We start from the raw sequence: 17,289 nt of genomic DNA, 5'->3' as shown, positions 1-17,289 counted from the left end.
ATTTTTAATCCTGTGCAGTGCTGCCTGTGACAGAAGTGGGATTATGCTGGGATTACTGATAGCAGTCTCTGGTCCGCTGTGTAGGTGGTTTTATTTTCAATCTCTTTTTTTTTTAATTAATCTGTTTTTATTTATTTTCCCATTTCCCTTCCCAGCTTCTACCTGACATATTTAAATTGCTTCTCTTTTCATTCCCATTCCAGCTGCAAGCCCATTTCCTCCTTGCAAGTAAATATGTTTTGAAAGGAGAGGTAGGCAGAAATAAAGTTAATATTGCTTTCCGGTTTTGGTTGTAAGAAAATAAGGAAAAACTGTGATCATGAAAGGGCTGGTTTTGCAGTGAAACTGTGGTGTCTTTCAGAGAAAAGCACTGGCTGTTTTCATTTTCAGACCTTGCCTGAAGCTTGAGAGAAAAGCAGGTGACACTGAGTTTATGTTAACCATTCAAAGGCTCGAGAAGGGAAATCAAACAAGTTTCATGCCATTAACTGGCAGTCTGTAAACAAGGTCGTTCACATCACTGTGCCTAAGGCCAGCCTTTGTGTGTACAAGCAAGAATTTGGGAGGGTTTGGGCAGTGTTTGGCACTCCTTGCTGCTTTAAATTGACTTGTCAAGTAGTGTGTTATGAAGCGGTGCCTGGACACGTGAGGCAGAGGGGCATGAATGAATATTCAGGGCATGAAGCCATCTGACAGAATGTGGTAGGTGTTTGCACAGAACAATGTTAGAAAGGTACATGAAAACACCCAAAGACAAGATGAGGAGCTGGTTACTGGCAAGTTCAGGTGCCTGGTGAGGGTTCATGATTGTTGATACCACTGTTTTGTGTTGGTGTGCAAACACAGTCCTCAGCAAACTGTTCTGCTTGAGCAACTCAGCTCTCTGAAGAAGATAAATTATAATCCGTGTCGTTGCTTTCCTCATTTCCGAATAATTTTTAAGTGCACCATTTGAAGACAAACATGTTTTAAATATCAAAGAAATGTTTTTAACCCGTGTCTTTCGTTTGGCTGGAGTAACTTACCTTCTTTGATAGCCTGTGTGCAGAATAGTCTCCTTGTTCCAGAGGTTCGATTGTGCCAAACGGGGACAGAAACATAAATATTTAGTGCCATCTTTTGGGCAGTGTGGGTATGACTCAAAGAAAGAAGGGGTCGATAAATAACTCGGCATCTCCTTCAGCTTTGTCAGCTGATTCTTATTTGACCACCAAATAGAACAGTTGGCTGAGAAACATCAGGTGTTTGATAGTTATCAGTCCGAGGCTCTAAATGAAGCAAGTTTTCTAAGGAGAGGTGCTTACTTTGATTTGAGTAAGCTGATAGATTTTGGGCAAAAAAACTAAAAGGCTTTGAGCACATCCACCATTCTCCAGCTTTTGACACAGTGTGTGTTCATTGCTTCAGACTGCTGTGAGCTTTGTGTTTTGCTCTGCTTTAATTCATAATTGCTAGGATTCTTGAGGTCAGACCCTGATCTTTTCAAAAAATACAATTTCAGTGCTCTTTAATCTGCAAGAATAGTAGAGTGTCAATATATATAGGTTTATTTTTAAATCTATATATTTTAGCAGGATAGGATATGTTGCATCACACTCCTCTGACCCTTTCTTCTTCCATAGTGTACTGCTCAGTTGAAATGCTGATTAGGTGACCTTTTCTAATTGCAATACAGCGTTTTTCATCCACTTGACGTGTCAGGTTGTATTTTTAACCTCATACTTAATCAAACTTTCAGTCTTGAAGTCCAAGCAGAGACGTGTTGCCTGCTGTGGTAATAGCCCCTTCCTTGAAACTAGTTCAGATTTAACAGCAACAATGTACTTCACTCTTTCCAAAAGGCCGTGTCTCTTAGTGGACAGAACCTTCTTTTAATGCGATGAGATAACTTACTAAGGCTTTGTAGAAAGATGAAATTTTTATCTGGGATTCATATGTGTTGCTGATTTAAGTACGATTATCATCTTATCCTTACCATCTGGACCCCCACAACGTGCCACAAGGGAAGAACTTGCTCGATGTAAAACTTGGTTTGTTGTTTATTGAGGGGGTGGCAGCAAAGATAATCTTCATTACGCTCACTGTTGTTCAGCTTGCATTGAACAAGCAAAATATGACTCTTTGCTCTTGTCTTGTGTTTGTTTGTTTTAGGTGAAACTTCCTTTTCCTGTTGATCAAATCACAGATCTTCCAAGGAATGATTTCCAGATGATGATAAAGATGCACAAGCTAACCTCAGAGCAGCTCGAGTTCATCCACGACGTCCGCCGGCGCAGCAAGAACCGGATTGCAGCTCAGCGCTGCCGCAAGAGGAAACTGGACTGCATTCAGAACCTCGAATGTGAAATCCGCAAGTTGGTGAGTTCCCTGCCCTCGCTGCAGCCCAGCTCAGCCTCACGCTGTAGCCTGCAGGGCACCAACAGCAGCTGGAGTCCAGACTTCAGTGGGTTCAGTCAGTTTGAACATTCATGAGCAGAATGCACAGAGGACAGTGCCACCACATTTTAGTGTAAGGGAGTGAGGTGACAGGAGCACAGCCAAGTGGCTGCTCAGAAAACTCCTCTTTTTCACTCGTGGTACAGACTCCTCAGGTGGGGTTTGTCATGCTTCATTTTGCTTTGTTCTCTGCTCAAGCTGTGGGAAACACAGTGTGAAAGAGGCAGGGATCTCTTGGAAGAAGCTGAGTTACCATCACCTCACAAATGGCAGAAAGCCGCATGACTTTGGGTTACTCACTTGCTGCCTGTGCCTGTCTGCTTCCCGTCTGTAACACGGAGGTGACACTGACCTCACAAGCTGGTTGGGAGGCTTAAATTGTCAAGGCTTGTGAAGCCTTCAGATGCTGTGCTGCTGAAGCCCTGGGGGGGAAAAAAACAAAAATCAAAACATTGTTGAGAGTAGTGCTCCACTGATGCAAAACAAACAACACAACAAAGATAAACAAAATAGTGAGCAACTGCTTCCTGCACTGAGTGTAATGCACAGAGTGAGTCAGAGGTTCTGCACAGTGAAAGAGTGAATGGATCATCATCAGGTTGTCAGAAGAAGCAGGTCCTGTCTTGGCTACACATGCCTGTCCCTCTGCACTGAGCTGGTGATGGGGAGGAGTTCCTGTCTCTTGCTCTCCAGAGCCTCAGGAGCAGGACTCTGAGGGCTGGACTAGCAGCAGGGGGTGATTCAGCCTTATACCTCTAGCCTGCACTTGAAAATTAGTTTGAGTTAATTGGTTTCATGCAATCCTGTGACATTGCAGTTATTGTCTGATATAGTAAACTGTAGATAGGCAAAATAAAAAATTTAAGTCCTCTCCCCAGCACAAACATGCATCTCAGGGGAATGAATGAAAGGCATATGAGCGGCCTTGTGGACTTGATCCCTGCTCAATTTGAGGAATCAAAAAACATTTGAGGTGCAGGATTCTTCTCCAAAAAAAAGGTGATGTTTCTATTTGGCAAAGGGGACTTGAATATGTGGCAATATGCAGTGAGTGAGCCAAGTAGGGAAGCCACCCCACTGGGCCTGTTTGTAAACAGGTGAAGGACTGGTGGGTGAAGTGATGGCTGGATGCCTTCTTGGGCACAGTGATCACAAAATTATGGAGGTTTTGGTGTTGGAGAACTAAGTAGGAGGGTTAGCAGAACTGCAACCTTGGACTTCCAGAATGCAGACTTTGGCCTGTTTAGGAGATTGATTGGGAAAATCCCTTAGGAAGCAGTACTGAGGGGCAAAAGAGTCCAGGAAGGCTGGACATTATTCAAGAAGAAAATCTTGCAGGCACAGGAGCAGGCTGATCCCGTGTACCAAAATATGAGACACTGAAGAATACTAGCCTGGCTGAGCAGAGAGAGTTTTGGCTGGAACTCAAGGAAAAAAATGAGTTTATTATCTTTGGAAGAAGGGGCAGCAACTCAGGAGCACTACAAGGACATTATGAAGTTATGCAGGGAGAGAATTAGAAGGGCAAAAGTCCAACTAGAACTTAATCGGCCTACTGCTGTAAAGGACAATAAAAAATGTCTTTATAAACAGACAAGCAACAAAAGGAAGGCCAAGGAGAATCTCCATCCTTTATTGAATACAGGGAAAACATATCAACAAAGAAGGAGGAAAAGACCGAGGTACTTAATGCCTTCTTTGCCTCAATTTTACTCAATAGTAAGACTGGTTGTTCTCCATATACCCAGCCCTCTGAGCTGGAAGACAGGGACAGGGAAAAGAATAAGCACACAACACATGACTACTGGAAATTCCTTTGTTATCTTCTGTCCACTATGTGATCAGCAGTTTCCAGTCTCGTGAATTACGTAATGGTGTTGTGGTTTAAGGGTTTTTCACTTATCTGGGTCTTTTTTATGAAAGACCCCTTTTCCTCCTGTAGTTACTTACTGTAAGTCACCCATCTTCTTGACACAGATGGTTTCACAGCAGACAGTGAGTGAAATGGTTGTATCCTCAGAGTTTGATAGGTAATTTTTTCTGCCTGCTTTCTCTCACTCATTCATCTACCCACTCACATTCCCTTTTTTCCCTGCAAACTCGCAGCATATTCTCCTCCATAATTCATCATCTCAAGATGCACTTGAGCATCTGTTTATTTTTTTATTTTTTTTATGCTTTCTTGATAGATTTATCAATATTTTAACAGTTAGTTCTTTTCATGTGCACTGCTCTCTTTCGCATTCACACAGCTGTGTGCTTCCAGTGTGGGCTCTGGACCCAGGGCAGTACTATCAGCTGTCAACAACCACCTATAGTTGGATTATCTGAGTTGTGGAGCTTTCACACCTCAGATGCTGAGACATCTTGGGTTTAGCAGTGTTACTAGGTGAGATACGTGGCTGCGCTGCTTTTGGGGCCAGCTCAGCTCTGGAAATAGTTCTGGTACTCTACAAAATCTCATCTACTCTCTCGAGCTGTATTCCCACCTGCCTGAGACAGAAGGAGCCGCAGGACCATCCCAGTCAGTCTACACAGAGTCAACAACGTTTTCTAGAGGTGAAACCCTAGGCTGGGTTCATAAAAATATCTGTATTAGATCAAGCCCAAACCATTAAGCACCAGAACAGAAGGAAACAAGCCATGGTGCAGGCCACAGAGCACACACAGTTCTCTTCTGAATAAACTCACCTCTCTCGGTGGTAACAGAGCTCCAGGGGGTGCACCCGGCCTAAGCAGCCAACCTGACAGTTCACGGGTGAGCCAAACATCAGCAGCTTATTCTCACTTCAGGAATTAACCCATTTGCTTGATGATTAGATGGGAAATGGCACTTCTCCCTCAAAATGTTTTGCTCAAAGTTCTTTTGTATCATCTGTCAGGCAGCCTTACTTTATAAAGGGAACAGTTCTGTGGAAATAACTTGGGATTCTATCCTCTTCCAGTTCAAATGTTTTTCTCCAGATGTTTCCCAGACTACTGTCCACACAGACCGTGGTAGTCAAATACTTGATGTCTTTGTGACTTTTCTGCTGGCCGTATGAAAACAGGTGTGACATGTTGGTGTTCTTGGGTACTGCTGCAAATGTGCCCACCTAAGTGAGCAGGCAGTGGAGGGCCCTTCCTCAGCCTAAGATGCTTGCTTTCTTTTTCAGGTGTGTGAGAAAGAGAAATTGCTCTCAGAAAGGAACCAGCTGAAAGCAAGCATGGGAGAATTGTTAGACAACTTCTCATGCCTTTCCCAAGAAGTGTGTAGAGACATGCAGAGCCCGGAACAGATCCAAGCTCTCCACCGATACTGCCCTGTTCTCAGACCCATGGATCTACAGCCGGTCACCACCATCAGCCCCGCCCCAGCTGGTGTGGAGCAGAGCCTGGTGACCTCCCAGTGCGTCGGGGAGAGCATGCAGTGCTGCTCGGAGCAAGGCTCGGTGCAGCTGGGAGCACCCTGGCTGCCCAACAACATCTCGGAGAATTGTTCGGCTGGCGCGGGATTGGATGGAGCCGACGCAGGTACTTACCCCGAGAGAGAGCTTCCACCAGAGCAGAGCAGCCAAACCGTCACGGTAGACTTCTGTCAGGAAATGACTGATAAATGTACAACGGATGAACAGCCTAGGAAAGATTACACCTAGTGACTCGTAACCTAAACGTTACACCTGGTCAGGTGTTCTTCAGTCAGCCAGTGGCAGTGTTCATTTGTTGTCTAGAAGAACGTATTTGGTGCACACTACAGTGGTCTTAGCAGCAATACTGTTTTTAAGTATTCCCTCCTCTCTACAAGCAGGAGTTCTCTTCACAATGGTGCTATCCCTTGCTCAGGCAGGGAACGAAGCAGTGGCAACACTGTCTGTTTTTGTATGTTAATTTCAATCTTAACAGGGATGGACATAACACCTCTGAGGACCCAACCGCAGCTTTTTTCTCAGTGGCCCATGTCACAAAACCCTAACTCAGGAATTTCCTCTGAATGTTCAATTTTTCATTGAAGACAGCTTCTTTACACATCAAAGTTTTATAGCTAAACTGTACATATTATATATAATATATATAAAATATATATATCCATATGCAAGAGTCCCTGCATGCCTCAATTTTTCTCATCCTACAAACTGGAAGCTTTCATTTCTATTGTACAAACAAGTTCCAACATTCCTTTTTGTCTTTGATGCTAGAACTAGTTTGGTAACTTGTTACACGATAATATTTTTCCTCAGTTCGCAGCTCAGCAATAGCATTCAATTTGTACTTATTTATAAAACTTTAATGTCGGAAACTTATTTGAGATTTTATTATAGACAATTTTTTTGGCACAGCCATTTCGTGCCACTTGAGCAATGTGGAGTTATTTTATTTTCTTGCAGATACTGTACAGTAATGGTCAACTTTGCCACTTGCACTGAGTTTCTGGTCAAACCTCTTTTCATAAATGAAGTCACGACTTCAGAATAACTTGAGTATATGGTTTTCTTTGCTTTATGGCTTAAAGGAAATAGAAAATTTTTATCTAATATACAACACTCAGGAGCTCATTATGTAGTAAAAACGGTCTTGCCAAATACTGAATTCACTATACAATTTGTAAAGAGAATCTGCTTGAATTATTTTTATATTTAGACTTCTTTCTGTTTCACAAACCAAGTTTAAGTGCTGTTAATGATGCTTTTGGAGTCTTATAGGGGAAAGTATATTTCACTCTTTAGAGATAAGTGTATTTGACAACTGGATCAATTCATCAAATGTTCCACGAAGTAAAGCAAACAGAGATCATGTCAATATACTTGGGGGTCTTTTCTCCAGCCCCGGTCTGCATCCTTTACTCATGGAAGCAAATGCTGCTCCGGCTAGTCCCCAGAGCCTGACCTCAGCTGTCCTCAGACGTTACCTGTTCTCCCCACCAGACCCAAGTTGCAGAGGGGGGGTCTGGTGAAGTCAGTGACCCTGCCTAGGTAGGCAGAGTTGCAGGATCACATCCCTAGTTGTTGACTTTGGCTTCCTTAGGGTAGTCCAGCTACCACTGTATCCTCTAAGAGCAAAACATACGTTTGCCAACACCCGATTTGGTCACTTACCCATCAAATTGTTGTGTTCCAGGATCCTCTCATCCTGCAGCATTGCCCTCAGCACAAACTGCAGCTAAAAGAGCACTGTCTCAAAGGAGACTACTCAGTGAATTGGCTTAGTTGTAACTGTATTGGACTTGTATCTTAATGTTGACTCATGTTATGACTGTGCGAGACAGCAGCTTTCCAAGCATAACATCTGTATGTACAGTGTAGACAGAAGAACAACCTCCTAATGTTTTTTTAATAATTATTACTGTTCTAAGTGTACTGAGTTTTTATTTTGTGGTTCTTTGCCCTACGTGTGCCAGGTTGTGTGGCTTTATCGACGACAACTGTCATGTGCTTTATTGGCTGATATTGTTTGTTCTCACTGAAAAAAAAATGACCAGCTGTTCACACCTGTTAAAAAAAAAAAGAAGTGTGGGGAAGCAGCTTCTCAGAAGCACTAAGTGATAATGTGGTCTTCTGTGCTAACGTTTACACTAGAGGTGTGCACTGGTGGTTTTTTGAGGCACTCAAGTAGATCAGCATCTTGAACCCTGGAGGAGGAATCAGCTCCCTCTCTCCACTTTCTTCCATCTTCAGACTGTGCTCATGGACTGTCGCCCACTCGCCACAAAGTCTTGCTTTTATCCTCCTCATGCAAACTATTGTAATTGTAGCCAAGCTGCTGAGGAGGAAATGCATATAGCATGTGCCATGTTTGTTGAAAATACTTTTTTTCCCCGCATGTACAAAGAAAAACTAGTATATAATGTAGGAGAATATTTATGTTTAAGTATTAATCATTACTGTACAAAATCCTTACCTTTAAATGTTCAAAAATATACAAATGCCATAAACTCCTAGTTCACACGGTTGAAAAAGGGGGAGGAGTTGTCCTTTCTTTTTAAAAGAGCTTAACCTAAAAATATCTGAACCCCCTCCCAACCATCCTTTGCAGGTAACTTCACTGAGAAACTCTTTGGTGGGGAGGTGGGATTTGATTTTCCTTTGAATTCGTTGACGTTGCAAAGCAGTTCTGTGCTTCGCAGAGAAGTTTTGTTTCTATGAGACCATGGTGAAAGCTAGAATTTAAAACTAAATGTGAATCACATTATAGAGTCATAGCTACTGGGGGGGTTGGGGGTGGGTGGGAGGGAAGGGTCAACTGACACAGTATTTTAAATATGTTTTTCTGTTGCCTTTTTTATTTTTAAGTGACCTCCTATATATATGAATAGATAGAATGTTTTATGAGTATAAAACCAAGTTTTAACTTCTGCTTCCTGACATGAAGATTTACTCTACTAACAACTCATGTGCAACTGGTACTCTTGACCTCATTCCAACGGTTAAAAAAACCCACCCACACAACCCATTGCGCTGCAGCTCTTAGGTTTGACCTGGCCTCATACTGGTGCTGGGTCTCTTGATTTCCTCTACCTTGGGAACTGATATTTAAAACCACTGCTCAAATAAGTGTCTCTTCCTCAACCTTTCTCTCGTCTTTCTCTTTCCCTCCCCTGCAAGCTTTTCTGGATGTTTGATTTCATTCTTTCCCATTAGAAGTGGCTGATTTTGTGTCATTGCTTCCTATATTTACATGTATTATGGTTTTTCAGTGGGGTTTTTTTGGTGGTGGTGGTGGTGGTTGTTTTTTGTTTCTATTTTGTTTTGAGGTTTTTTTGCTATTTTGAACCATGTGGCTTTCAAAGCAGTTACTGGGCTAATGTTAAAGAGAGATACAGGGAGAATTAGTTTCAGACCTGGACATCAGTTTACATACCCAACCATTCATGTCGCACGAGGTCAAACCAAACGACCACAAAATATCATTGGAAAGAGCGAAAAAAAAAATCTGACTGCAGAATTCTAAGAGTTTGGCCAGTGGTCACTGTGATCTTAAGCATCTCTTTGCATTTGTCAAAGAGGATGCATGCAGCATCTCTCCTGTTGGGCGTTGCTTGGGAATGGCATGGTGAAACCCCATCTCCCCGATGAGCACTGCTCTGCTCCCATGGGCATGTGAGTCCTTGGAGCTCTGTCCAGTCTGTATCTAGTCCTCCTTTTTCCTCTGCCATTGCTATACTTGTATTGCCAGGAAACCTCATTTCATTTAAGCTTGTTATGCTTTGTCAGGTGAATACTACACTATATAATGTGTTTGTTTCTCTGCGTTCTCTGGGGGTGCCTTGAACACAATTAAAGCTCATTGCAAGCTGATTCTGGAACAAAGAGGTAGTGAAAAAATAAAAAAAAAAAAAGAGTGAAAACAAAACAGAAAACAAGAAAACAAAAGCAAAAAATGTTGACTGTGTTATCAGGAGATCCCAGTATTTATATCACTGACTTCCTAACGTGATGACTCAGGCGTCAAGAGTTTGATGCTGCAGTATAAAACTATTATTTTATATATTGTACAAGTAATTTATTAAATGTCTTTCTAAGGTATATGCTGCTTTTAAGATGCACTATATTTTTGGATCTAATCCCTGTATTATTTTTTTTCCCAAGGAAGTAAAATGTGCTGCAAAAGCAAGCCACAGTGATTAGTATGCTAACTGCTACTTCTCTTTAAAAAGGAGAGTGGGAACGAGATACGTAACTTTGCTAAGTGGATTAACTCCTGCCAGAGAAATGATTAATGCTGATACTGTGGTGGTTAATCTGGAGTGCGACACTTCATCGTGTCTGTATCTTAAAGAGTGCTTAAATAGAAGTTAAAATGCCTACATATATAGTTAATTTTTTTAATATGTAACTTCATGATTGCCTAGTAAATAAAACAAATCTGCATGCTGGAATCACTATAATCCTGTAATAAAATGAAAACTGATCCACTAGGAGAAGGCATGGTGAAGCACTGCCATTCCAGAAGCAACACCACATCCTCACCTGTGTCTTGTAATCCACTGCTGTGGTAGTGAGGAGAGAGCAAGGGGTGCGTTCGCAGAACAGGAGACCATAGGGAATTTTGCAGTGGCACAGAGTGGACACCTGCCAGGTTTCCACGGGCTCACATTTTGCTCCACCTCATACCCTCTACCATTGCAACAAGGAGTGCTGCTTCCACTTTTTTTTTTCTCCTGATCTGAGATGCTTTTGAAGGTGCCTCTGGGTGAATGTTGTAGCCCATGGCTACAGCATTTTAAAAGTCTCTATTTTAGGGCTGCCTTGAGAAGTTTTAGCTCAGTATGAGCAGCGGCTTTGCATAAGGAGGGGATCTGCTAAGTATGGAGCAGTTTTATTTTTATCAGAAGTGAGGTGAAACTCAAACAACTAACATAAAGAATTTCTCCTCTTTCCTGTTAAAATTTTTCTCAACAGATTTTGACTTCGTTTTGGTTTTGTCTCTGCCAACACAGTCCAAGTTAATTCTGCATCCATATATACAATACATGTATGTATGCATGTATACATACATCTATAATTCTAGTCAGAGTGTGTGTTTGTGTATTTTCCTGTTTATAATACATATATGTATATTTATAATACTCCCTGGAGTATTTTATGACTCAGGCATCAGATCTGATGCTGTAGAATACAATATATGTGTATATGCATATGTTCAAATACTGTGTGTATATTTAAAAGATCTCTTGTTGGTGGTCTGTAGAATAATTATTCCCTTTACTCTCAAAATTTAAATGGCATTACTTGCAAAGACTAGGTGTACAGTATTTTCCTACACTCCACCAAGACAGGTTTTATTTATATCAAAGTCAATTATTGATAAGCATTTTAAGGTATTACATGGATAATATTGCCATTTTTGCAAACAAAATCACTTTTTGGCAGGAAGGAATGCTAAAAATACCTTTTTATAAGCTTAAACCAACCCCAACCAAACGGCTGCTAAAAAGCCAGTTAGATTACTCCTCTTCTTGTACAAATCTAAGTGACTGTGGGCAGAACCCTTGCCATAAGTGAAAGTCACACTGTGGTTCGTGCAGTGCCACTGTTGTCCCTTTTGGCTAATTAAGGGCATGCAGAAAGAAACTAGCATCCCAAAATAGAAATGGGAACTGGCAGTGTTTGATTGCATTGATTGCTCAGAAGCAGAGATGGTCTAGGCTACGAACCCAGGCGACCCCGCCGTGCTTTGGAGGGGGCCAGGCGAGTCTGCAGTCGCCGGTGGGCTCATCCCTGCAGCCAGAGGAGCCCACGCTCTGCGATGTGGGCAGAGCAGGGAGCGGCTGCCCCGTGCTGGGGGTTGTGGCTGGCAGCCCCTGCCCAGCCCGTGGTACCCTGCATCTGTGATGTGAGAGGAACGTGCATGGTTTCAGTCCTATTCTCGCTGCTGCGTTTGCTCTGCCTGGAGTTCTCCGGATCCCTCAGACCAGCAGGAATGATACTAAACACTTTGGTGATATTCAGTGCGTGGTTGTTTACTCAAAGTTGCAAGCATCACCTTTGATTTCAAGGGTGGGGATGCCCTAAGAGTTTGTTCCAGAACCAGTTGGTTACAAGTGCACCTCTTATATATGCCTTACAAACTTCAGAGGCCATATTCAAAACAGGGTTTTATCAGTGTATGCAAGGGGGTGCAACCCCTCTTCTCTTCCTCCCCAGGTCAAACAGTATGGACAGTTTTCACACATATCTACCTGTATAACCCTCTGTACCTCTCATAACTGGTCAATGACTGTAACAGGTTACATCAGGTGTTTTTTCTACATACTTTTTACACAAATTCTATGCGATTAATGTAACTTAATTCAATGCATCATTTTATTGTACTAGTTCTTAAGCTTGTCTTTATTTTTTTTTCTAGGTGACTGTGGTTTCTTGTGATTTTAATTGTATAAATAAATGAGGTGGCTGTTGATGCTTACTCTCTGTTACTAAGAATTTTTACCTTTTTGGAAGAAAGCATTGCTATGAACTAATGAATTTAAAATGTCATTTACTCATTGTAAATACAGTATTGTGCAAAAAAACAAAAATGAAAAAAAACCACCCAACCCTTTTCATTCATTTGAATTGCTAGTGTTAACTGAATTTTGTCTAGACACCATTTCTGTTGATGAAATAAAGACATATCATTATGTATTGTAAATCGTCTCATCTTGACTCTGAAATCGATGTTGCAGGGCTCGGTTAACACTCGGGTTGTAGGTGAGATACAGGAGGGTGGGTTGGATGCGGTTGTTACTGCCAGGTGAATCTCTGGAGTGATGAAGAGACTTCTACTCACGTGGTCCCACTGCTAATTCTCCAGTAGTCTTTGATCCAGGGATCCAGTTACCTTTGATCTGCAGGAACAGCCCAGGGTGTTCCATTGCAAACATGAAATAAATTTTTGTGGAAGATCAAATAAGCTGTATCTATACCCATTCCCCTAGTGCATGACTGAAGGCAATTCTGCTCCGTCTTTGTTTTGGTCTTCCAAGTGCCAGTGTACTTGTTGGAAGGCAAGGGAAGAAGCTGAGGTTTGTTTCCCCTTTAAGGAAAACCTGAGAGAAACTGAGAGGGGTTTCTGTAGAAACAAAACATAGCTGAAAAATCTCTGTAGTATTCCTTTCTGCAAGAGGAAACTTGTGCCATGGACCATTAGCAGGAAAGCCAGAGAGGAAATAAGAAATTACAATTAGCTTTAGATGCAATTTACCACAAGCAGGACACACGGTCTAGCAGGGAGGTGTTTGTGCTGTGGGGGTCCCACATCAATCACCTCTCTCCTTGTGTCGGATGCAAGCTGGGAGCCTGCTCAGCAGCTTGGCAGGAGGAGACCCAGGCAGGAGGGAATGGCGTGGCCAGTTGTCCTACCTTGGCCCACACGCTTGCTGGGATGATACTCTGTGGAGTGGGGAGGAGGGCAGGCTGCTAGAGGGAGGTCTCCAGGCTTTTTTTTATCACCAGATGGAAGACCGTACATCATGTTCCCTTGGCCTCCAACCTTAGAGATGCAAGCTGCATTCTCCTCCATCTGCAGCAGTGAAAGCTGCCTGCTGTGTTTCAATCAAAATTCTCATGGCAGAAAAATCAAATGTTACTTTCCAGCTGCATTACTCAGTTTTCCAAATCTTCCTGTGGAGCATATATGAAGAAGGCTTCCCACCCCATCAAATCTGTCAGAAGATGTTGCATCCACCATGTCTACACAATCTGGAAGTAGACAGTTAACAAAGCTGTTTCTCCATCCCTCAGTTGCTGCTGACATTTAATGGCCACCATTTCAAGTATTTCTTTTTCTTGTTCTGTTTTTTTTTTCTTTTTTTTTTTCCCCCTTAAAATACTGAACAAATGCACAGGCAAATTGTCAATAAGTTTCTAGTGAGGCAGAATATGAATGTAAGTCGTGTGCTCTCAAAAAAAATCCGAAACACTGCAATCTTTATGCTTGACTTATTTTCCTCCAGTCCTGCTTTCTGCTAGCCTTGCCTTAGAGATGTCAAGTAATGGAGGATTTTTCTGCTTAGGGGAAGCTGCATAGCAAACAAACTTGTTCCAAGCATTGCTCCCTGCTGAGGTGATAGCAAATGTGATCTGTGATAAGCTTGACAAGTAAAAGCAGCTTAAAGTATGGGGCCAGAAACAGGATCAGGGACAGTCAGAAGAAGGTGCTTTATTTTCCAGGTACACCAGTGGAAGAGCTGCTTTCTTGGGCTGCATACAACCCATAGAAAGCCAACCCTCCAAAGCTAGGCTGTACTAGCAAACTGAAATGAGCTTTTTGGCTTTGCTTCTCTTTTGGTTCTTCTGCATGAATTAATGAGACTGTGAAGCAAGTAATATTTTCATGACCACGATGTGATCTTCTTAAACAGCAAATTGGAAAGTTGCACTTAAAGTGTCTGATATTAGTTTCAGTTTTAAATCCAAAAGCATTAGCTATGAGGAGACTACATTAGCATGGAAAGGCTCTATCAGATCTTGAGGATTGCATTAACACAGGCAGACAAGCAGCAGATATTCTTCAGCTGTTTTTTTCTCTCTTTAATTTTCTGTTCTTTCAGATTCCATGAGTGTCTCCTCTGTCTTTTTATTCGTCAGGTGCTGAAGTCTGGAGAGATAGAGGCCACATAGCCTTCCAGGTTACTTTCAAAGCAAACTATTCCTTTCTTGTCGGTGCCTTGGGTCTTACACTACCTTGAAATTCTGTAGATCAGGCTGGTTTCTGATATGAGCACCACTAGCATGCACAACAAGTTGTACATCCCAAAATGCTCCCCAAAGACACAAGGCTGTTTCTGCAGTGGCAGCACACACTGACAAGATCCAGCTCAGTCTACGTGAGAGAAATCTTGAGTAATGGGGTGAACTACCCATTAACACCAGCAGTCAGAGTACAGGTCAGCTGGGATTGGCATGAAATGGAGGAATAAAGTATTTGCTTTTTTAAACTGTATTATCAATTTAGCATTACAGCAGCGGGAGAGGGGAACGTAACAACAGAAAATCTGCTTTTCATCTCTTCTGAAGGCGGTTTGTGCTCAGTCCCTTAATTTATTTCTTCTCCTTAGAATGTCCTTACTTTTTCATGATGGATGATAGTTCTAGGAGCATGCTCTGAAAGACAACAAGAGAAAGAAAGCACAAAACTGAATTGGCTTAAAGGAGAAAAAGAAATACTATCATAGTAATCAACCCCAGCACATACATAGTTGAGGGAATCTGGTGTTTAGCTGACAACTTACTTACCTTGTAGGTCTTTGTTCAATGCTAAGGAGAGGGTGGGAAGGGTGGAAACACGTTGATTTTAAACCAAAATAAATACACTAATGCCTTGGTGTGACCAGCAGGTTGAGGGAGGTGATTCTCCCTCTCTACTCAGCTCCTCTGAGGCCTCACCTGCAGTGTTGCATCCAGCTCTGGGACCCCAGTATAAGAATGCTATGGACCTGCTGGAGCGAGTCCAGAGGAGGGCCAGGAGGATGGGCAGAGGGGCTGGGACACCTGTCCTGTGAAGACAGGCTGAGTTAGAGTCGTTCAGCCTGGAGAAGTCTTCAGGGAGACCTTATAGCACCTTCCAGTACCTAAAGAGGGCTTACAGCAAAGCCATAGAGGGACTGTTAGCAAGGGTATAGTGATAAGACAAACGGTAATGGCTTTAAACCAAGAGAGAGTAGCTTTAGATTAGGTATTAGAAAGAAACTCTTTACTGTGAGGGTGATGAGGCACTGAACAGGTTGCCCTCAGCAGTTGTGGATGCACCATCCCTGGAAGTGTTCAAGGTCAGATTGGATGGGACTTTGAGCAACCTGCTCTAGTGGAAGGTGTCCCTGCCCGTGGGTGTGGGGGTTGGAACTAGATGATCTTTAAGGTCTTTTTAAACCCAAATCATTCTGATTCTATAATTCTGTGATTTAGTAATTTGTTTGAAATCAGTGAACCCACCTAGTAAACTCTTCCTGTACCTAGTAAAGGGTTTGCATATTTTTGAATTCTTTAAAACCTGACGAAGTTTATCTGTGTTTGTGCAAGTGGTGAACCGTTACCTTTGGTGTCTTTTACAGGATAATTGGTACACATGCTATCATCACCACAAATTTCTTCTGAGTGGTCCAGGGCAGAATAAAATGCAAGTACTATGGGATTTTTTTTAAGAGTTGTTTACACTGAAAAAACTGTACAAAACCAGCAGTAGTTACCAGCAGGTGTAAATGTGAATACCTTTAATGATTCCCAAAAATCCTAGAGGAACACAGGGTTTTTCCAGTCCCTTACTCCACCTGTAGATTTTCCTGGTGGAGCTCAGCTGTATAAATAACTCCTCTGTGGTTATCAGGTTTGTTATTTCAATGTGCATTCACTCTTATCAAGCTATTGCAGCCCCAGAAGCAAGAGCAGGTGAGCAGCCAGTTAAATGAGTGGATATTTATTCCTCACGCATTGTTGAAAAGTTGAGTAAACATGCCCTGTTCTGAAGAAGATGGCAAGCACTCAGGCTGAACAGCAGCTTTCTCTTCCCTATCCTGCTCACTATGGAGTGTTTTCCCAGTGGGTAAGAGGCTCAAAGCTGAATGGGGAAATGCAAAAAATTGAACAGCATGGAGGAATAAAAAAAAAAGCAGTGCAATGAGGGAAACCAAACCTAGTGAATTGTAAAATTTTCACAACTTTGACAGAACCAGGATTTCAGCCCCAGAGACTTTATTTTCTGCAAAAGAATAAAATCAACAGCACTATCTCAGACTAATTCTCCAATCTGAGTATCAATGCCACTACCTGCTTCATTGTCAGTTTTATTCCCTTCATTCACCATGAGAAGGGACCCTTGCTTTTAAAGATAGCTTGGTTACATTGTAGCAAAAAATATGGACTTAGAAAAATGAAACCATGAAAGCACAGGGTGCTCTGGAGGAGAGGATGGAGAAAATGAAGCACTTCTTGAAAAACAAAAATCTAGAGTGCCTAAAATGCCTAATTCTTTATGAAAATCTTGATCTAGTAATTTTGGTTGTTAAGGTCATTATACATCTTCTAACAATTTCTAGTTGTTTTTTTTTTTTTTTTTATTTAGGAACTTATCATGGCTTCATGAAGAAACACAAACATTAGATCATGTCAAGCCCCCCATCTTCTTGGAATACCCATGGGTACTCTTGCAAGAGCACGAGCACAGTAGTTCTCTTAATTCAGGTTTAGACATGGCTGCAAATGCGAGAATTAGTTCCAAGTCATTTGAAAGTTGATGCCTTTGTGAAGAGAGTAGCCAATCTAGTGTAAATATTCCCAATCCCAGGTAACCAAATTAAAACACCTAGGTTTTAGAGCACACCATAGAATTGTTTAGAAAACTCTCATCTAGATAAAGACCAAAAAGAACTGGTGCTGGACATCCTGCTCAGGTAGCATGGAA

At 42.0% G+C, this 17,289-nt stretch overlaps 1 protein-coding gene across 1 annotated transcript in view; it reads left to right on the top strand.

The window, feature by feature from the left end:
- Nucleotides 1-8,616, top strand: part of BACH2 (BTB domain and CNC homolog 2) — a 190,818-nt gene extending 182,202 nt beyond the window's left edge. The window contains exons 7-8 of the mRNA XM_063389647.1: nucleotides 2,152-2,358; nucleotides 5,592-8,616. Of these exons, the coding sequence (XP_063245717.1) occupies nucleotides 2,152-2,358; nucleotides 5,592-6,071 (687 nt within the window). The 3' untranslated portion in view covers nucleotides 6,072-8,616. The remainder of the gene's footprint in view (nucleotides 1-2,151; nucleotides 2,359-5,591) is intronic.
- The last annotated feature ends 8,673 nt before the right edge of the window (nucleotides 8,617-17,289 follow it).

This window comes from Prinia subflava, chromosome 2, assembly GCF_021018805.1.
Source record: "Prinia subflava isolate CZ2003 ecotype Zambia chromosome 2, Cam_Psub_1.2, whole genome shotgun sequence".
NCBI classification, from domain to species: Eukaryota; Metazoa; Chordata; class Aves; order Passeriformes; family Cisticolidae; genus Prinia; species Prinia subflava.
Note: the sequence above shows the minus strand (reverse complement) of the source record. Positions and strands in the feature narration are given on the sequence as shown.